The sequence below is a fragment of the Bombus pascuorum genome, chromosome 9 (assembly GCF_905332965.1).
Source record: "Bombus pascuorum chromosome 9, iyBomPasc1.1, whole genome shotgun sequence".
Lineage (NCBI taxonomy): Eukaryota > Metazoa > Arthropoda > Insecta > Hymenoptera > Apidae > Bombus > Bombus pascuorum.
Window position 1 is genome coordinate 3,809,143 of NC_083496.1, and position 22,571 is coordinate 3,831,713.

The window sequence follows — 22,571 nt, forward strand, 5'->3', positions numbered from 1 at the left end:
AAGGCTCGTAATTATTATTATTATCATTATCATCGCAGCTGCGAGAAAATGGATCGTTCTTTTTTTCCCTTGCGCTCCCCGTGGAAGACAAAACGGTGTCCCGTTCATTAGCCTGACACAGGCGTCGCGTCGTTAGGTTAACGCCGCGTTCGCGAAGTGTCGTTTCACGCAAAAATTATGATATTGATGATAAAATTTAATTGCGTTCGAAGAACGGAAATTAGCTTCGTTCTGTAAATATATATTTATACCGGTGCAGTGATTCTAATTAACGAGTTCTTTGTTCGGAGCGATACGCATTCATTAAAGGAAGAGAAATCTCACGAGGATGAACCGGATATAGCTTCGCTTCTTTCCCTTAAACTCGGATCATCGATTATGCGGATTTTAGAATTTACATCGAAAATATTTTATCATAAGCGCGGGGAAAATACGAGTAAAAATTGCAAAGAAACGAATACCAGAAGTAATTAATGAAATTACTCCGGCAAAGTTTGGACGACTGTTTCGGAGAAACGATTGCGATTGTTTAATTCATATCGCTGTTGAAAAAAAGTTACAACCAGGTAATTCTCGACTGCTTAACTAGGGTGAGCCGACGGTTCTTTGGACCAGGGACCGGTATCTCACCACTTCCTTCATACTTTCTTCGATTCACAAGGGTAAAGAGATTGTACTTTTCCGTCTTTAAACATCAAATATTATTAAAATATGCGGCCTCGTTTTCTCGCTTCCGGTCTCGTTGACGCGATGGGAAAACCCTGGGAAAAATATTTCCACAGGGATTAAGAGCAAGGCCTCTGGTACGTCTTCGGCTTCTTACGACATCTATCCGTGAAAATAATTAATGAGAGCGCCGGTGAAAGTCGATAAATTAGAAAGAAGACGGTCCTTTTTACGACCATCCGACAATATCTAACCTCTTCAACGCGACTTGTTAGCGTTCATAAATCTCTATCCGGTTCCACTCGATTTTACATAAACTCGATTTCATTTCCTTCGAAAATTTCCCCATGTATTTTTTATCATTTTCCTGCGTTTCCCCTCGTTTCTAAATCCACTCTAGATTCTTGAAAATAAGCAAACAATTTTCAGGGGGGCGCTCAGGTTTTTCATTCGCGTTCGTATAATCGCGCGCGCATGTTTTTCTTGGAAACGTTACTTCGTCCAATCGGCGGCGCTCTTTGGAAAACAATCACGAGCCACGAGAATCCCTGAGCGGACAGATGAAATCCCGCGGCAGCCGCGCAGCGAATCAGCAATCTCCTCTTTTCACGGTGCGTTCATAAATCTTTACGCGGGTTTATTCCGGCTTTACTCGCCTCCTAGTCGCGATTAACCCACCGGCCATTAGTGCGTCGGCGGCTGGCAATGTTTCTTTCACGAGACACATGCCCTGCCAAACTGTCTTTCCGCGTGTACGACAGACCGGCGACACTCGTCGCAACGCTTGCGTCCGCCAAGGCATTCGATCGATACCGACGAATAATTGAGAGGAACCAGAATTTCCCTGCTTCCGGCTGTCGACCTCTGCCCCGCGAGATAATTCACTCCACGATTCGTCCTTTTCACCCTATTCTCCCGTTTCGTTTCTGTGATTCGTACGGTTCTTCTTCGTATTCTCGTGTTTCGAATATAATAATGGAGAAACGGTAAGATTGGCGAGAAAGATATACGTATTGAGGTCGTAAACTAAAGAGTTGAGTGATGATATCGATCGATTAGCTGCACCTAGAACCGTACGTACTTTATACGCACGCAAGCACTCGTGTCAGCTTTTTTGAAATTAATTCTTCTTGTCGTTAGTGGCTCGACGAAGTTTCAGAATACGAGACAGAATTGGATAATAAACGTTCCATTTTACGAAGAGCTCGATCTTTAAAGAATATAGTGATAGATATACTAATTTATTTTTTTTTTTTTTAGACGTAAAGGAAGACGTATCGTTTTAAGCGAAATTCCACATCCGTATGTTCGCCGGAACACCTTAAATTCAAAAGCAAACTTCAACTCGTGACCTGATTTTACGATCTCGTTACGCCGCTTTTTGCTGACTATAATGAACGTTTCTTCGGTTACGGTCAACGAATAAAAATATTCAGACATATTGTTGGACAACTGGTTTATCGGACATTAGAGTAGAAGGGTACGCGCGACAATCGTTTGTCCTTCTATCGGAACGATATCGACTTCCTATACAAGTTTATTTCACTATCGCTTCATTCTCTATTAATGTATTCGTCTATTGGTAGCAGAAGAGTGTTTAGGGAGTAGCGCCTGGTTCAAAGCCGAGAGAGATGCAAATCGATACATCGAGCCAGGCGGTTGCTAATAGCCATTTCGAAAGAAGAGTTTCATTGAAATTTTTATGCTGCATAACGGCCAGCGACAAGCAGAAACTTCATTATCGGGGGCTGTGCTGGTGTGTCGTGCGAAAGAATATCGTTGGAACTTGTTTCAGGGCTCGTTTTAACATCGTTTTTTCCAAAGTAATGCAATTTCTCTCCGATGGAATGCAATACCGAACGACGAACGGGCGTGGAACGAAAATTGCTAACAAAGATTAATTTTTACTCCTCCTTCGTTTCTCTCTCGTTCCGTAATATTTTTGTAATTCTCCCATTCCATAATTTTATGAAGCAACTTTCGTTCGAGATACTCGTAACACGATAAACCGTTCAGAAGTTGCGACCGCAGAAAATCTCTCTAAACGATTCATCGTGTCGTGTCTGACCATAGACGGTCCCATTCTACTTTCGCCCGAAAACTATCCGAGCTCGAAGGCGGCGGGCACATCTCCACCGATTTACACTCGGCGCTTGTAAAATTTGATTAAGCGATTAATTATTCGATTCCCGGTTTAATTAAACGTTCCTGTCGTCTTTGTTCCACGCCTCTTTAATTTCATTTATCGCCGTGACGAGATGAAAGGGGAAAGAGGCGGCATTCTTTTTTCTCCGTGCTTTTTCTCCGCCAGCTGGCACGGTAGGCGCGAAAAAACGAATGTAATCGCGAGAAAAGCCCATGGTTTAAAGGTGTCGCGGTTTTCAACGAACAAATGGCCCGGAGGGGCTGCAAACAGCGTTACAAACCGCGCGTACGCGAACGCCACGTGTTAGAACATACGAAACCGCCGCACGGCCGCCTATCGCCCCAAAACTTAGGGGAATGACTGGCCGCGAAATGGTTAGGCCAGCCGGTCATGAATTTGTATGAAGCTTTAGAGAGGCTGCGGATGCCCCGAAGCGTGGCTTCGCGGATGTTTCAGTAGAAATTCCAGCCTTTTACGATCCACACCGACTATGCGAACCACGGACGAGAATTTCGTGAGAAACCGCTCGAAAAACGGCACAGCTGGGTGTGTCATGAGCGAAGACTTTAAGCGGCGGCCGCTGACGATCGCGATGAATTTGTCCGCGCTGAAATTCGGAACATTGCGAAACCGTTCCGCCATCTAACGCGATAGGATTTGATTTAAGTGATGCTTGCGCTTTGGTGGTCCGAATGATTCACTTTGCAGCGAGTGGCGTGTAATAACGTACAACGGGCGACGCATCGCTTACTATCTACTACTCTTTGTTATCGCACGGTTGATGTTTTCCCTTACAATTTCTCTGCCTTGTCAATTGGTGAACGATCGAAGTTAAAATTCGAAGATAGATAGCAGCTTTTTGTATTCGACGATTGGGATATCATACGATAAAAGGCACGGAGTTAGAACGAACGGTCGTAGCCGACGCAATGGAAGGTAAAAACGGGCAAACTAGTTAAAGTGTAAAATTATAGGTAAACGGGGATTAAACAAACAGCAAACGAAAGAGTAATGGAATATCGACGTGGCTTATTTACCTGGCAATATCGTATATACTAAATCAACATCATAAGCGTCTAGCGAAGGCCGGTGAATTTCGGTCGTATCGGCAAATATTGATTATTCTGCCTGTTAACGTTCACGCAACCGATAACAATTCGGATTTCTCTGACGTCGTGGCCACGCGAATATACCTGGGGTCAAGAGACAATATTAATCGTCGCTCGGGATCTATGCAACAAGATATTTTTTATTCCCCTTCCTCTCTCTTTCTCTCTCTCCTTCTGTGCTTCTGTATCTCGTCAGATCTTCGAATTGTAGCTCGATCATTCGACGATATTTCAATAGGCGTTCTGTACACATCGAGTCGCCACGGTACAACTTGCTTCTGAAACATTCATGCGGACCAAAATCGCTGGTTGGCTAATTGGACGGGAAACTGTTCGAACCGGCGCACGTAAACAAATTAACCTCCTTTCGGCCGATAGCGTTTGATCCGTCTGAACGTTCGATGAAAGACGATTCACCGTTTCTCTTCTCTTGCGCTTTGCGTTTTGGTGCAGTTTTTTCGCTAGGGAATTTAGTTTCGACAGAGACACTGCACGGTATAGTGGGTTGGACGATGGCAAACGGAACACTTTCAAATGGCGAACTACGAGCAAAGGTTCGTCAATCATTACTCGACATTTAATTACGTCGGATGGATGCCGGGACCGAGCGATATTGCGACGCGCGTCGCGACTCTCGGCCGCTATCGATACAATATTGACACGATTGCCATACATCGAAACATCGGTATTTATGTGTAAATACTCGCCAAGCGCAATAAATAGAATGAAGTATAAATATTGCGTGAGCGCCGTTTAATCCTGCGTCGCCCGGTGAAGCGTATGTATGTACACGAGTGCCATTCCGGAGAGTTGTAACTCTTCATTTTTCAAATGGATCGTTTTCCCGTGGTTCGACACTTGATCAACGGCGAATTTAGATCGAGCTAAAAACACTCCGTATCCCTTTCGCCTTGCTTCTTCAAAATCGATACCCGTTTCGTACACTTGTTTAATCATTGTATGGATCGTATCGTGACAACCATTTTTATATGTCGTGAAACACGCGAATAGATATGCCAACGTCCGAAACAACGGATAACGTTTAATTTTTAACGTTGAAGTGTAACGAAAAAAAAAAAGAAAGGAACGAAAGAAAGGAAAAAATAGAAGAAAGAGTTTCATTTACATTAGAATTTAAACGTCGTCTAACGTTAGATAAAATTACATTTCGCAGGCTGGCGGCGTTCATTTTTCTGCGAGGAAGCAGGCAACGCGCCGTTTACTCCCGGCTTCATTAAATACGGACAAACAAAAGTTCTTTTATTCTCTTAATTCACTCTGCAGCTTTCGAGAACCGGCTAGCACAGATGTAAGATAACCGAGCAATTTCTCACACGGTTCGAGTTGGCTTCCTTTCTATTGCACCGTCTGTTACACAAGACTGCCATATTATGGCGCGTGGGATGGTCAAAGGACGATTAGTCTTGACACGATTATAAACCGGTTTCAGTAATCGTTTGATGGACTTTCGGACGTGTGTACGCGTTCCAAACGCGTTCATGCGTGTATATTGTGTAACGACGTATTTTTACGCTACAATGAAGAAGAAAGTCTCGAAAGCCAGTATCGCAAATTAATTTGTCATATTTTTCTTCTCTCGTAGGAACGTAAGTTGTTGAACGTAAGCAAAGTGTTTGCACATATAATGAATTCACTGATATTCGACAAATTCAAAGCATCTGAACATTAAAGAGAATCCAAACAGCGATAATTCATTCGATCGAGCACTAACTAAAATTTTCTTTACACGAACAAACTTTACACAAGTGGAGTTCTACTCTATCTACATGTAAAAATAACGTCGAAAGTTTGTAATAAAATATTTGAAGATTCTGTGACTATGTAGAGACGTGGTTCAAGCTACGAATCCTTGAAAACGAATCTTCTATTTACAACGTTTTATTCTAGCTTTCCCACTTATTTTTACACGTAAAATAACCTTTCATCCAGTTGTATAACACGTTCTGTAGCACCGCGTACGAAATCAAATTACCTGCCAACGCTAGAATATCACTCTCACGCGTTTTCTCTCTTTCTAACAATCTAGTCGATTCAATCCGAAAGAATCTCTTCCTAAAATCAAGTAAAGCTTCTATCTTTCAATCCACGTTTTCAGAACGATCTTTCCCTGATCTCTGTCCTCCGCAGTGTTCCTAGAACTGAGTCCGATTTCTCGCCACTTTACATTGTGCCCACGTTCGAATGGCCCTGGAGGACCGGTCAATCAACAGCCATTGACCCGTGGAAAACCTTTGAAACGGTTGGGTCTCGTTCCGTGAGCCAAAGTCAGAGGGGAAAAAAAAGTTCCTCGCGAATTTGCGTGGCGAGTGTGTGCGAGCGAACGATCGAATGGCAGCCCCGATAATGTCGCGTCTCCGCTCGAAGCGGGTTTCGCAGCGTTCTCGATTCGCTGGCGTCGGTAACTTTTAACGAGACTGTAACTCGCTGCGCGCACCAAATTTCATCTCCCCGTTGAACGATATTAGGTATGGGATGTCGCTCGTTATATATCGGCCGGATTTCCATGCCGACGAGCCACGTCAAAGTGATAGTCTGAGGCGATGCAGGACAATCGTGAATACCGTTGCATTTTGTCCACTTGCACGAGCGATTCCAAGTTTCCGCGGGATATCGCTAATTGCCTTGTCAAGGTTACACAGTTACGTTCGCACCGCGTATGTCTCATCTTTTGATATTTGATATTTTGCTCGTATAAATAGACGAGATTTGCCGACGAGATAGTTTGAGAAGAGTGTAGCTACGTGGAAATTACAGCGGCTACAAGAGGTGCGTGTGCGCATCGTTGTACGTATTATGGTATGTACACACCAATTAATTCGGTTCAATTTAAATTTCCTATCATTTAGAGGTACTTTCCTTGTCACCTTCGTGCGATCACAGAAACGAAACGTAGAATCTGATAGAAGCAACGCTTCATTGAGAAGTAGGGATATAGGAAAAAATACTTTATACAGCGGCTGTAGATGGAACATTGGCGGTAATTAGAAGATAGGATATTACAAGAGCATAGATCGATCCACTTGTGCATCCAACCACTATACTCGCTATGTTAGATCGTAGCAACGATCCATCGTGTTTCGGGTGAGAAACTTTAGAAACGTGTATTTTGCAACTTCAAAATTGCGTTAACCCATCGCGAAAAGCTTGACAAGGCTCACCGAGGCTCCTTTTGCGGACCATCTTTTTCAAAGAGCTTTGATCTTGAGGTAAATCGACTGGCAGTGTCGAGCAAAGTTTCATTGCTGAAAGCGGAATTAACGAAAAAAGCTGGCGGTAGAAGTAGATGATCGTTCGATGACCAAGACAATTTGCCGCGAAAGAGAAACGAGCTGGTTCGATTGCGTCTGCGTTCATCGTTTCGATCCAGCGAGATTTAACGATCGATGACGAAGAAGACAGCCGGTATACATGGCGGACAATATTATATTTTCTCCATGGCCTTTCCATGCAGCGTTGCCTTTTCTTGCCATCTTTCCCTCTTCCTTCTTTCTTTCGCTGTATTTATGACTTCACTTGGCGTAGTGCAGCCGCTATACGCGCTTTGGAAAAGCGCAGACCGCTTTAATTAGCAGAAATTAGAGCGGAGAAGAATCCGCAACCAGAAGAAGAAGAAGAAACAGAGGAAGAAGAAGAGCAACACCTTTCTTATTTGGAAGCTCCGCCCAGGCGATTCATCCTAGCTGGAAGCTCGGAAGCTTTCGTACTACTTTCAGGTCTTTGCTCGGTTAATCACGAACAACAAAACGTTGACACGGCTTAACGAACGGAACTATCGTCTCCAGTTACCGAGTACGATGGTTTCACCGCTAATTATTTCGTTTCTTTCAAGTTTTCTCAAACGTAATTCACTATCCAGTCAACGAATGTTAACCTTTTTCATATCTTTCCATTCCTCGAGAAATTCTGCTTGTTCTATGACGATACTGTCAAACTTCTAGCCTCTCTTTCTGTTTATCGAATTGGTTCAAGACTTAGGGAGAGAAACTTCTCTAGCCAATCTATTCTGATTCGATCAATATCGAGAAACAGCGATCATCGTTCATTGTCATTCGGTGAAGTTTCTACTCCAAGAAAATGCAGAGAGAATGCAGCTTTCTGTACTATGAAGGACTGTGCAAGAATCGTGTCCAAGATTCCTATACGGATTCAAGCGAAAGCCTCGAATTCCAGCTACGATCGGATCGGTTTCTACGTAATCTTCCGCATGGATGATTCGGTTCAATCGTGTTTACTTGCACGAGACAGGATGATGTTGAATTTCCGATAATCCAGCGGGACCGGCACTGGCTCGTGCCAATGCTGCCAAAGTTACGAGCATCTTATCTTCGTGATACGTTCGAGACCTTCCATCATTGTACTCTCGTTTGTTTCCTTTTTCCAATTGTAGTTTGTTTCAATGTCGGCTATCTAATTTCGTTCATCAACGTCAGTGGTTTATTTTATCAGTCGGTCAATGTTAATCATCCTATCGGTAATAATTTCAGTTGGATCGCTTATATATTTTAATCTTGAAATACGGTTCGCTGTCAGCGAGGACGAGAGAATATTCTGATGTTTAATTAAATTATTCGCTAGTATCGATTAACAGTAAATTGCGAGCAACCCGTTTGGATCGTGTTTCCTGAGAGTATCGAGAACAGAGCAGTACCAGTGGCAACGATGCCACGTAAAACGTCATCAGGCTTTTAGGCGAATACAAGTTGCAACCGATAGAGGGACGTTTGACCTCGCACAGCCAAACCACAGCAGCTCCGTCAGCCTAACACAGCGGTTGGTGCACGTGTACGTTACCCGTGGGCTAATGTCTGCGCCACCTGGGACATTCTGACATTCGGATGCTTCGGTGTCCGAGACGCCAGGACTCACGGTTCTTCCCGGAGGACCTTGCTGATCTATAGCACTGACTGGTTTTAATCCATCTAGTTTTACGATGACAGAGAGTCCACCAGGACTGTCGGAAGTTGGTCAACTTAGCCACGGAATTATCCCACGTAGCGGAACTAGGCTGTGCCACATTAAAGTTTTATCCTCGCTCGTACTACAGGTCCCGAAAATTTTAAACAGCCAAACGGAAGACACGGCCTCTTTCTTCCTCGTACGACCGAGAAAATTTAGCGCAAAATATCAATTCACGTCAACTTTCCCTTTATCTTATACGAAACTAAACAGCACGAGGAATTAGCCGAGCACCGCTGACAGAGGATTCTGTTTAATCTTCCCCGAAAACAGCTACCGAGAACGCCACGCATCTTTAGCATCCAGTGAATATTTCATGGATATGCCATGTGCGCGCATAATTTTCACGTCGCCGCCACTGCATCCCGCCCTGTCCCGCCCCTTGATTATCCCCACTCCTGGCCATTGCGCCACTGGCAGCCGGCCACGTAGCAGTAGCGGCGTAGCACCGCGCTCCAGAGTTGATTAATCTATACAATATTTAAGAAGCAGCCAGCCGGAGAAAAAAGACCTTCCGCAGGAGCTTTGTTTCTCTACCGTTTTTCTTGCAAATTCTGTCTAGTTTATCTGTCATTCGCATTGGCACGTTTTTTTTTCTTTCGCTCTTACCGTGACGAGCCATGCGCACGTATCACGAGCGTATAATCGCGTTATCGTCCGTGAAGAAGAAAAAAAAAAGTTTTCCGAGAGGATCGCAAATCTCTCGATTTAATCAGGTTTCAGCTTGCACATTTTACAAGGTCAATATCACGGTTGTTAAGGAACGACGTGACGTTCAATTTTATTATCGATATTATTGTCAATATTTAACGTTTTCCAGATTATGGTATGTTGTTACCCTCTGTGGACGATCAATACAATATCGTCAATACGATATCGAGAATAATATTGATCGTCGCGTCGCTCCTTTACGATATACCTCACTTCCTTTTTTCTTTCATCGTGCAAATTATCGCACAATCCATCGATCCATCGATCCGTCCGACAAGTTTGATAGTCGCGATTTCTTAGATTAGTTATCGGAAACGATGTATGCACGAGAGCAACCGGTCGTTATGAAAATTTCTCGGCACACAGCTTGTTTGTTCCCAGTTTGCACGAACATATCCGAGAAAATGCTGCGCACGCCGGCAACAGTCACGTCCGTGCAAACACGCAACTGCATTATTAATAATATGGCCAGAGCGAGAGAGAAGGAGAATATTATAGCTGTTCGCAGTCCATTGCGTTGGATCGCACGCGGCAAACCTACCTGGAATTTTCTCCTAGGTAATTTCAACCAACGACTATCCAATCTTAAACTTAAATTCCAAAAGTCTATTCTGACTTACTTCGGAAAATAATACTGTAGGGAGCGTATACGTGCATGTGCGACGGTTCGGACGGCACCGAAGCCGATACCGTAGGAAAAAGGCGAGAAAAATAGTAATTGTCAGCGAGGAAACGTGTAACCGTCGCGACGACGCGATGCGTCGCATCGTATCGATCAGCCGATACATAAACCAAGGCAAATGGGCGAGCCGCGAGAATTAAGAATCGAGTCGTTGAGGAAACAAGGTCGAAAGTTTTAAAGAAAGAAAGAGTTAAGAATTGCGCGTTGATAATCAACGAGAGAAAAGTAAGTGAATCGTGCTATTGTAAATTTTGTAACCGCTGAATTGATCGTTTGCTTCCTGCTTAATATATGTCGGATCATCCTTGGAAAACGGGGCGTGTGACGAGTCTTGCTGCGAGTTGTCCATAGTTGTCTTATACCAGGTGATGTTTGTTTATGGGAATGTATTAGAAAAGTTAACAAGTGATATCGATGATCGAGTGATCGAGATGTCTATGACGATGAATTTGGGTTCGATAACGATTACACGGTCAACGGGATGACGATCGCCATTAGGAACTCGACGTACGTGTTCACTAGTCGAACTTATCAGATTGCACCTCGGTCCAAGTGAAACTGCTCTTATATGCTCCTCTCCGTATTCCTCGGGTCAATCCCTGATTTTAAGGAGAGTTATTTAATTACTTTATACCTCTGTTGGGTACACGTCCCTCCCGTGACCGTAGCTACGTTCAGTGACGCATTATGTTACCTCGAGCCCAAGCCCGCTGTCATAATTCTCGGATAATCATAATTGACTCAACTCAAAAACAGCTATTTCTCAGTTTTATCGTTTAAGTACGACTATAATAAAAAGTCTGGTCTAAAGTATTGGGGACCCTCCCAAATATTCCGAAGGAAAGGCTCCGGCGTCCCTTCATCTCCGACATATATGTATGAACTTTTTCATTTCAAACGCAATTTATCAGTCGTGCTCATGCTGTAAGAAAGTGTCGTTTCCCATTCGCTCCTGATCCTACGATATCGATGTTAGTAATAGTCAGACTTGAACAGCGAGGATAACGAGTCCAACTTTTGTCGTGGAGTTATTTAAGATACGTTGTTCGTCACTTGTTTTAATCAGAGGGAAATGAAAGAGGAAAGACTGCGGATGTTCTGTTTGACGATGATACCAAACAACTTTGAGTTCTTAATAGAATAACATTGATATTAAAGTTTTATTCGAATCGTTTTCATTGAAACTTATTTGTAGACGTAATGGAATGGAATGGAAAGAGAGGAGGCAGAAAGAGGGACAGGTTGGAATTCGCGTGAAATGGTAATGAGTAAAATTGCATGGGCGGCTAATTGCATTTCTAATAATGCGCCAGTAAGGGCGGGCTTATATAGTTTATTGCACTTTATTATCCGACCGACTGCAACCACTGGGAATTTTCCTGCTGGTTCTGTGCTGTTTGCATATTGTTCTCAAGTGTAACGATAGTCGTTTATCACGAAGTAAATCAAGACATAACGTCGAATATAATGCATATATCACGATCATGTGTATCACGGTGGAGAATGCTTTTAATTATCATTATCTAAACATTACATTTTTCCAGAATTTTAAAAGTAAACTATCTGTAACTTGTTCTAATTACAATACTTTCTTGTTATCCATAACGCGACAACGTAATTTTATTTACCTTCGTGATATCTTTTACTTGTAAACACCGTTAGCAGTAAATAAAAAAATGGATGAGAAAGTTGCAACCAAATTCCAACATTCGTTGGCAAACGAATGATAAATGAGCGAGGAGAATCGCAATCATCGACGAACGAGCTTTACGAGGCAACCACGGGAGTGCAATTTTTTGAGTATTTTACAAACGAAAATTCGATCAAATTCATACTCGATTTCGTCCTCTTTTTTATGCTTCCGTTCGCTGCGAGTAATCGGTCCGCGATTGTCTTCGTGGAAACAGAGGATGCTTTGAGCATAGCGTATGCGATGCGAACGGTCACCGCGAATAAAAAACTAACGCAAACGGCGTATGAAATTTTCGTCAAACGAAATCTAAAAAAAAAAAAAACGAAAAAAAAGAGAGAGAAACAAAAACGGGAGACTCATGATAAAAATTTATATAGCAAACGCGTGCCAGTGAAATCAGGTGCGATGAGTGACTACTGCCGGTCTAAAAATAAATGCCTGGCATGCGAGATCGCGAGAACCCCGCTGTACAATAAATGTATTAGAAATTAGCCCGTTTCGTATCGCGAGAAAGCATCGGGGAATTAATTCACAATTTTCCAGCGTCGTTTCGCTTATGGTGTTCGCCCCGCCCCATAACTTTATACGATCTCGTATCAGGCGTGAGATCTACAAAACGTTCGTTATTAAACGCACTTTCGCGGCAACGGGGTCGCACGTTTGTTCAAATATTCATCAGCTGTTGTCGCTTTTAATCCGTGATTTATATCAGCTGATGTTCAAAGTCGTGTTCAATTAACGGACACTAATCGCGATATAACGTTTCGTCGCTGAATCGAACTGAAACGATGTTTATAATTTTGAAACGTCGCGATGCACGATACAAACGATGTTCCGTCGGAAGTATAAGATAACGAAGCAGGACAATGACGTGGTAAAGCTCAATGACAGAAATATGTATTTGCGACAACCTTTGTTTTATTCGACAGTCACGTAAACCGTGGAGAGGAGTCTAGAGAACGGTGGCCATGCAAACGAGTAATTACCGCAATACTAATAATATGTCGGCGAGAATGGATTTACGTGTCCCATTGCATTAGGGAAATTACCGGAAACGTTGCCGCAGGCTTCGTTGTTTGACGTGTAAAATCGATGACGAACGGAGCAACAAAAGCAACGGAATACTCCGCTTCTGTTACTGTCCGCCGACATTACCTTCCTCTCCTTTCTCTTTCGTTCGAATTGATTACACGTACGCGGACGAGACGTTCCCAACGTACGTTCGCGGCTATTTTAACGTCACGTTTGACTCTGAGGTTTAATCACCGGAAATCGAACATCTGTCCGCTGCTTCCAGTTTTAACGTTTATCAGTAGAACGACTCGGAACATGATTGTTTGGATCTCTGATTGCGCGAATATCGGGGACGTTGGTTTCCGACTCGTACGGAACCCGTAATCAGACGTTCTTCCGTCTGGGAAATGGAAACAGCTTTATTTCAACGATCAAACAAGTTGCTTCATTTATTTTCAATATTTTGAATTTGTAGTTTCACAGTTTACGCCTATAGGTACGCACAGTGACTCGCTGAACGTATTCGAGTGTTTACTATAGTAAAACCTTTGGAGTTATATTTTGCACGATAAGTGGAACATTTTGAAATTTCGTTGACATTATGACGATGTTGTACGATCACCGTGATTATATTGGCAAAATATCAAATTTGATTTGAATGTATACGTAGAGGCTACGATACGTTTATCGCAAGTGAACACTTTGATAAAAATGATTACGCGGTACAAACAATGAATAATCAACTACTCAGATACGATGGTGTATTTTGATTTCAATGACTTCTATGTACGCTTTATATATAACGCTCTATACATACGTGTAACTTTTATGTACGTTTTCAAATTCGTCTGAATTTTGATCAACGTAGTAATCGTGGTTGTCGTGACATATTATAGCGACAGGAAAATTTCAAAATACGTCAACGTACACATTATATACATAAAAAGTTTGTACAGGTGTTCAAATACTTTCGCAAGCCACGGCGTCAGCGCGTAAATCTATTTTCACGATAATTGGTGATTAATGTTTAACGTTTACGCGTTATGCAAACGAGTTTTTTGACGTTGTAGCATCGAAAATAATACGATTTTAAATCGAAGATGTTATAGACTATACGTAACAGCTCGCAATTCGTTTAATCTGCGTTAATTGAGACGAACAGCGGCGCGCGAATATTCGAAGAATCGCGCTCGAATAAATACACCATTTCGTGAAATTTCCTGTTTGCCTGCGATTTTCGCTAATTGGCGAAATTAAACGGCCGGTCAACGAGTGGAAACTTGAGAATTACTTTCATCGCTTGTAAAGCATCGTTTCATATAATTAACGCAAAAGCTCGGTTCTCTTTACGAGGCACACGCGATTACAGTCTTTCGTCTTATACTTTGTGACACTGGTCGACAAATTGTACGCTCACCTTTGTAATGCCGATTGATGCTTATACTCTGGCCGTCTTCTCTCTTCCACATCAGTTTTGGCGTTGGATATCCATCTGCTTTGCAGGTCAGCGTAATATTCTGGTTCTCACGAACCGCCACCGTGCTCTCGGTGGACAACGAGTCCAAAATGTTCGGTGGTACTTGGAAACAAATAGAGAAGCACACAAGGTCAGTAGGTCTAATTAGAAGCTGATAGGTTGCCTCAATTGAAACAAGTTCTCAAGCTTTTAAGTTCAAATATAGTTCGTCACGTCCATGGTAAAAAGATCGCTCTTTTCTTCCGCAAAGTAATTCTATCGAACGTTTCGCGACGGATGTCTCGTTAAAGCTGCTCGGACGTCTTCGGCGCGTATAATAATGTAACAACAGCATGCCTTAAGTCGATGGAAGAAGATTAAATATGCTCACCGACAACTTGAAGGAAGCCGACCTGGCTCATCATCGGATTCGTGTTCAGTTGGCACATATAATAGCCTCGGTCGTCTTGCTGCACGTTGTTGATGTGAAGCAGCCAGGTCTTCTGATTGTCGTGGGACACCGAGAATCTCGGTATCTTCACGACCACGTGTTTGTGAATGGTCAAGAGCATTTGACGACCCACATGAATCCACGCCACCTGTGAATTAAATTCGACAATGTTCTCAGATCTTTCTTCGTCTCTTTCCTTCTACAGTGATACAGGCAAAAAGCTCTCTCTCCTTCTATTCGAGAAACTAAACCGATATGGAGTGGAAGCCATAACCGAGCTGATTAAATTTAAGACGATTAAATATGTTAGCGGCGAAGGTTCGGTCTTGGTCACTTGGTCTCGATATAGTCGATGTAATCGTTTATCGGCTGTATCAAAGAAAATGGACTTGCAATTTTTATTTGGAAAGGAGACGTAGAATCAATTTATAGCGGTACATACGATCAAGTAAAAAAAAAAAAAGTAAATTCGCGTATCAATTTCAGCGGTCTCGACTTTACTCGTAGCGATATAGTTCGAATACTTAAAGAGGAAATCCATAGTTTGCAAAAGAACCATCAACGGTATATCGAATCTCCTGATACACGAGCCAGAAACGAGCGATTCGAGCGACCACTTTGCGCGCGAAATCTTTCAAATTTCCGCTCGTCAATGGGTCGCGAGCCATCGGTGGTGCTCTACAAGTGGCGGAACCCGATGCGGCGAACAAGCTGAGAACAACCGAAGAGAGAAAGAAGATGGCCAGCGCCGAGTTGCGCCGCAACGACACGCTGCGCAACCCTCTCTGCATCAGAAATGCTATGAACAAACATTATTACGACCGTATTTTACGCTCGGCTGGGCTAGCGTTCCCCTAACTAAGCTCATTCCACGACAAAGCTTATGCACTTTCGAGGATTTCTGGGTTAAACTGGCTGCCCTCCCATTCGCCGTGCTCTCCTGCCACGCTACTTCTTCTTTTTCATTTCCTTGCCAACGCTCGAGAACGCTTCGTTGCACGAAAGCGCCACTTTTCCTTGTTTTTGCCTTTTCACCTCTTTCCTTCTTCGCCTTTCTTTCTCGATATACATTTAGTCGTATCCCCGTACGAAGCTAACGTTCTAACAACTCTTTGTCTTCGATGAATCACCTTCGTCACACGGACGAAGTTGTGTCTCTTTTCTCGTGGCACGATCGGTCCATCGCTCTGGTTCATTGGAAATTTATTCGAAGAACGTCTCTGTGACGAAGAACGACAGATTTCTAAAGGATTTTATAATATAAACCAGCCAAATATAAACAGATTCTACGCTCCTTTTTCCTGTTTCTGGTCCCTTCTCATCTCATTTGAGAATAGTCGAATGCTGCAAGAGGCGACGGTCCCCTCTATTTCTAAGAGAAACTATTCGGAAGACATTGACCAAGTCGCACTGATTATTTTCATTTTATCTTTCCTGGAGAATACTTGCTCGCATAATTACGTAACAAGCGTACCATGCCAAGGGAATTAAGCGACTCGACGAGAGGCAGATCATTCGGCGATTCAAACTCGTGCAACAGAATTTGAAACTTTGCTAATTGTTCTCGAAAGAATGCTTCGGTAGAATCGTTCCTTTCGTAGTCGGACGCAAACTACTCGATCTTAGCGAATAATTAAAGCAACCGACCGAGACTTCGGTCGATTGCAACGATTTAAAAAACACCTCTGAGCGTTTCGTCTGAAAATTTCCGAAACACGAAGATAGATTAAAAACATACGACTAGGAAATTACGCAGAAATTGTTTCTACGCCGATCAAAGCGGATGGCTCGATTCGTTGATTTAATTTATCGAAAGGATCAAAGGAGCGTAGACGAGCCAGCTAACAACCGCTCGGAGGAACGCCATATCGAGGCAGATTAAAGCTTAGTTGAAATCGGTTAATCCTTAGTTTCCAGCACAGTCATATACGTCGTTCTTTACATCCAACGTGCCTCGTATTCCATCGTATCGAAACTTCCACCGGTAGTCTCCTTTTATAACCACGTCGTCATTAACCGCGTTTCTTTCCAAATGAATCATTCAAACTCATTAATCATCTACTACGGTACCATTTCATACGAAATATCGTTCGTTCTAAACCGATTATTAAAGGATCAAAGGTATAGTTACTGACCAAAATTTGGTCGCAATTTCGGGCGATGGATCGTGAAAAGTGAATGGCGCTCGATCGAGAAAACGAGAGCCGGCTCTCTGATGCGCAAAGGTAGCTGCCGGCGTTATATTGGCCTTTAAACGATCTCGAGGTAAAGCTCGCGCCGCTTGCGGCCTCGATTGAAATCCCTGGCACTGGTTCAAAGTCAAGCTCAACTGCCGCCGCGATACTGGCAACTGACGCTTTATATCGCGAGGAAAAAGCGTTATGTCGGTAGCGGCGAGTTTTTGTCGCGGTCAACCTGTTTAAGAAACTTCGATCGATTTTGACTCTTCGTTTCTTTTTTTTCTTTTTGTTAAGTGGGTATTGCCTTTGTGGAAGTTCCTTGGTAAACACCAATGTTTCTTTTTTTTTTTTTTTTTTTTTTTGTAAAGAGCGATACTAAATTTTAGAGATATTTTACAGACCATTTGTCGAGGTTTTTTGAACTGGAAACAATTTTCAGAAAGTTCCTCCTTTTGTGTTCGATGTTTTCAGTAACGGCTATCCCGTGAGTAGGATTCGACACTTTCATCTTGAACAGAAATCAACGGTGCAGGCTGCTCGCGCTTGTTGCTATCTATCGACAGTCACGCGGATGATTCAGTGCAATATAGATCGACGCGTTCATCGTGCTGGCCCGATCACTTTTGGGTTCGTGTGCCAGCGGCTGTCAACCAAATCGAGTTTTTTTGTACTCCGAAATGACCGGCACGTATAAAACCGATAAAAGGTGACGGGAAAAGGAATAAACGCAACTCGTCAAAAATGAAAAAAAAGGGAGGGAAAAACACGCTTCAAAAATGGAAGAGAAATAATTTTTTTCAATTTCACGGGAAACATTTTTTTAAAACCGAGTCGATAGTTGTTCACCGATTCCGATCTAATTTCTCATCACTTAAACATCGTTTACAACCTTCTTGCTTCACTCCCGACCGAAGGCTTGTACGTAATAAACGTAATTAAAGACGCGTTCCGTTGCTAGAACATACAGTGGCTACGGAGAATATTCGCCGCAGGTTTCGTATTTTTATCAAGTTTTATATTTCATTTTCATGGTATCAAATTTTCGTAGTCGTACGAGAAAGTACCATTAACTGATGCAAAATTTAATGTACTCGGTGCTAATTCAATTACTACGTAAATGATGTACAATAAATACAACGGTGTGCCGATACTCTCTTCGACCATTCAATTTTCTTTCAACGTTCGGTCGCCACCATTTTGTGTCTTTTAGATTAACATTGACCGTCAATGATGGTTGCCGAAACCATCCGGAACGCGGTTCACCCGTCTCATCACGGTCCAGTTTCGAATGACAGCAATTACTCGGCGACCGTAGTCGTTGATAGCAACGGAAGTAGGACGAGTCACGTGCCATCTTAATGTTACAAACTCTCTACGGAATCTATGTTTGTCTCGCTTTAAATACGTGCTTCGTCAGTCGTCCACAGTCTACAATACCGACGTGCCGTTGACATTCACAACGAATCTCCATTTGACCAGCAGAAACGTTCCAGCTGAATATAAACGTGATCTCTTGGCCGTAAATGTCAGCAAATTACTCAGTTCATTTATACGAACCGGTCGATAAGCTACATAATTGTCATCTTTCCAAGGAATTTGGTTTCAGTTCGTCAAATTCAGAACGCTTGTGTAGAATTTAGCAACATCTTCGTTCATCCTTTTGGAAAGCAGACGTCGTTATCCAGCGTGACTCTTCGTAAATCCTTGGGAATTTGATTCGAATTCCAACGAAAGGGGCGTGTTAAAGAGAATTCTAAAGCGTTGTCGTCCGAGATCCTGTCTGCAACGAAGATGAGGCGCATTTTCGACGAAGGACATTAGCATTAACCCGTTACTCTTCACTATCTACATACTTCTTTTTTTACGCACGCTCGATAATCAACAGCGTGGCTCTAAATTTTTCTCGGCGAGTAATAACCCTCCGAGAAAATTCTCAGGCTCGTAAACGATACTCGTTCGCTCTCGTTCGAGAGTCGTTACAGTGGCTGTAACGGGTGCGCGTTGCTGCAAGGCGAAATTCGAAAGTGCAGCAGCCCAGGGTTGGTTAAGAAGAAACGAGAAGGGAGAAAAGACGAGAAGAAAGAGTAAATTGAGAAGAGCCAGGGGGAAGTTGGTCAGAAACGAACTTTTGGCAAGCGAGGCTGGTTTGGGAAATACTAATTTAGATGCAAACTGCCAACTATAAAAAATGTTAGAAACCATGGCTCGGTGGCCATCCGTGAGAATACCTTTCGCAAAGCTTCGATAAAACGCACTTCAGCTATATGTGTTTTAATAAAGACTCTCGCGAATACATCAACCTGGTTACAGGCGGATCTTTGTTCTTCTTTTTTCCCTTTTCCGATAGAGGAATTCCTTAGAGCAGCGTAGCTGTTCAAACTGACCTCTTGGATGAAAGTACAGCGGCTACACTGAATATTGGTACACTATCGCGTATGTTGTAGTATTTACGCGCTAACGAATTCGGACCAAGTAAAAATGTAAAATCTGATAGAAAGAAAAATATTTCATTGGAAAATACGAGCGTATGTCCAATACTGACTGTAGTCATTGTATCTCGGACTTTGCACCTTCGCGTACTTCAAAAAAGAAATATAAGAGAAGAGCAAAAGGACGATCGATTTCTCGTGTTTCCGCAAGAATGTTCTTCGATCTCTTTAAATATCGTCCGAAATTAAGTCGTGGCGCAAGATGAAAAAAGAAAGACAGGGAAGAGGGACAGGAAAGGGGGGGGGGCAATAGTCGTTGGAGTTTACGCGGAGTTTCTTAAAACAATCGACCAGTCGATCTAGAATTTAATTAACCACTGCATGGAATGGGGTGAAGGGAGAAAAAGTAACCGAGTGGCTGGAGAACATAACAAGAGAGAGGAAGAGAGAGAAATCTAGAACGGAGAGTGGGAACGCAGGAGTGGCGGATAGAGTCAAGGAGAAAGGAGAGGAAGGTCGAACCGACGCGCAATTCCAACAACGGCGCGGCGTTTAGCGTCGAGGAGGGGAGTTGCTCGTTTTAATCAACTTTGCGAAAATATTCCCGACGTTTGCCGGCGCAGTCATTAGGCCGAACTTGATTTCCCACAAGGTCGCTTTTATATTTCTCCGCGGTTTTTAGTCTTAACGTTGTTGTGGCATATTTTTCTCTCCCCGTCCTTCTTTTCTTTTTTTTTACAAATGAAACATCCGATGACAGCTGGTCGTCGTCGGAGAAATCCGAACACGTCGTCTAGCAGACCAGATGGGAGCAACTTACTCATTCCCTTTGCCGCCTGTCGTTCGACGCTTCTTTAAAATGTGCGAATCGATTCGTTGACGTGGGTAAAGGGAGTTTCCGTAGTTCAGAAGCGGAGACTAGAGGGGAAAGTTGATTGGTGGAGAGATCAAGGGGAAAGATTGGAACTCTGAAAGGATGAAGTTTTGCTTCGCTCAAACGCGATGAAACGTCTTTATTGTCTTGACAAAGTTGAAGATGTATTACGGAATGTGATTAGTATTGATATTTGCAGTATCGCAGTGCCAAATACACGTATAGTTTCTCCACTTTTTACTCTGATAACAAGCTTGAAAGACGTAAACAATTGCTTTGATAATGTAATAGAATAATTAGTGTAATCTATAAATTAATAACGCAGTTGTTTTTGTATTATTATTATTATTGTTAAAAGTAATATGATAACTTCTATATACTACCATTATAGCGTTATTACTCACTGCTTCCGCCATGTGGATTACACGATCTGTATTATATGCTTTTTTAGCCGAGGATAGCGTTTAGTATAGCCGATAATGATTATTTTTAACTCTGGATGTACCTAGATTGATAAAGTGCAGGATATTTTACGGTTGTACATACTCGTATTACATTAAAGGTACCCACACGTTTGAAAATATCAGCATTAAGAGAATCATATTTTCGAAATAAAACGATCTGTTCTAACGAAAATGCTGTAGCTTAGAAATAGATTTTTCGAGGAAATCAACCTGCGATCTTATCTATAATTAGAAATGAACAATAGTATTGAAACGTCTAAAGCCTTCAATCATAAAGAAAGGTTCGATAAGATGCACAATAGACGATGATAGACTTCATCTAAGATATAGAAAGAATCAATTGTAGCAAATTCTATGTCGGACGCGATTAAAGAGGAAGAAGGAAGGTGGCGAGAAATGAATCATTCTCTGTCGCGAAAGTTTCGCGTTAATCGATAAACGTTATCACTATCTTCTCGTTTGATGTTTTCCGTCGTGAAGAATACATTTCCTGGATGATGTACCACGATCTGACTATTTCCTTCGGATCTCTAGCGCGAGTTAACTCGACGATTTATCGGCGCGGTAATTAAAAATAATTTCACAGACCACGAGAAGCGACTCACGGCGACACGCGACGTCCAAATCGTCGGCGCGTCGTGGCGCCGACGCCTGACGCACGCTCGCACCGTTGTAATTCGGTTAGCAAATTAATTATTAAATTCATTTCCTAATTAGCTAATTACAGAGTACGCGCAGCCGTGCCGCCTCCACTTTTTCCCCTTTTACCGGAAGAGCTGACCTCCCTCGCCTTTCCGTTCTGTCAATAATGGACACACGTTTCAACGTGCTCAATGTTTTTGATCTCGTCATGTCTCTCACACGTATTTTATTCTAATATCTTGATAACGCGTTAATAGATTCATAAGAAGTTCAATGTAAGTGGAAGTAAAGGCGACATCGTTTCATTTTTTTCGGATGGCACTTGGAATTACGAAAATATCAAGATTGATAAAGAACATATTTACTTTCCCAGAACTGAATTCGTTTGCCTTCTAAGAAATATTGTGTTTGTTAATCGTTGATAACAGAAACATGTTTCTCCAACTGGTTTTGTAAAGAAGATACAACGTATTAAAATTTAGGGCTAATTTTACTGAAAAGAAGTACGTTTATCGTTTAATCGATTAGTACGTTAAATAAAGGGCACGATGCTGCGTATATTCGACATCGAGCATGAAAAAGTTAATAAGTTACGAAGCACTTGGTAGATCCAGTATAACGATAAATTAATTTTATACTTACAAAATAAAGGTGGCTTGTTTATACGACGGACGAAACTAAATTATATTACATTTGTAAAATATTTTCAGTAGACTGCGGATATTTATTTAAATTCACGTTCATGTGAACATAATAAAAGAAATGAAAATTAAATAGAGATTTATTTCACTCTTTAAAAATATTATGAATACTTTACTTTAATATTATAACGAATACTCACTCTCTTTACTGGATATTTTATACATTTTTGCATGTTACGTGTATCCAGTACATTTCTACATAAATTCACGAACAATCGTAGCGTACTGATCAAAGGTCGTTATATATGGAACAACAAATTTTATATGAAGCAATCGTTTATCTTTTTCCTCGTCGTAGAATATGAAGATGCGTTATCGATTAAGGAATTTTTCTTCTGCGTGAAGTAAATTCTTTGCTTATCGATTTCTCTTTTGC

General features: G+C 42.2%; 1 protein-coding gene across 7 annotated transcripts in view; it reads right to left on the reverse strand.

Annotated features, from left to right (window-relative positions):
* The window catches only part of LOC132910947 (lachesin-like), a 279,347-nt gene that overhangs the window by 49,202 nt on the left and 207,574 nt on the right, over positions 1 to 22,571 (reverse strand). For all 7 annotated transcript variants that reach the window (XM_060967163.1, XM_060967160.1, XM_060967159.1 and 4 more), the window contains 2 exons: positions 14,846 to 15,053; positions 14,416 to 14,577 (listed from right to left, as the gene is read on the reverse strand). In XM_060967163.1, coding sequence (XP_060823146.1) covers positions 14,416 to 14,577; positions 14,846 to 15,053 — 370 coding nt within the window. The remainder of the gene's footprint in view (positions 1 to 14,415; positions 14,578 to 14,845; positions 15,054 to 22,571) is intronic.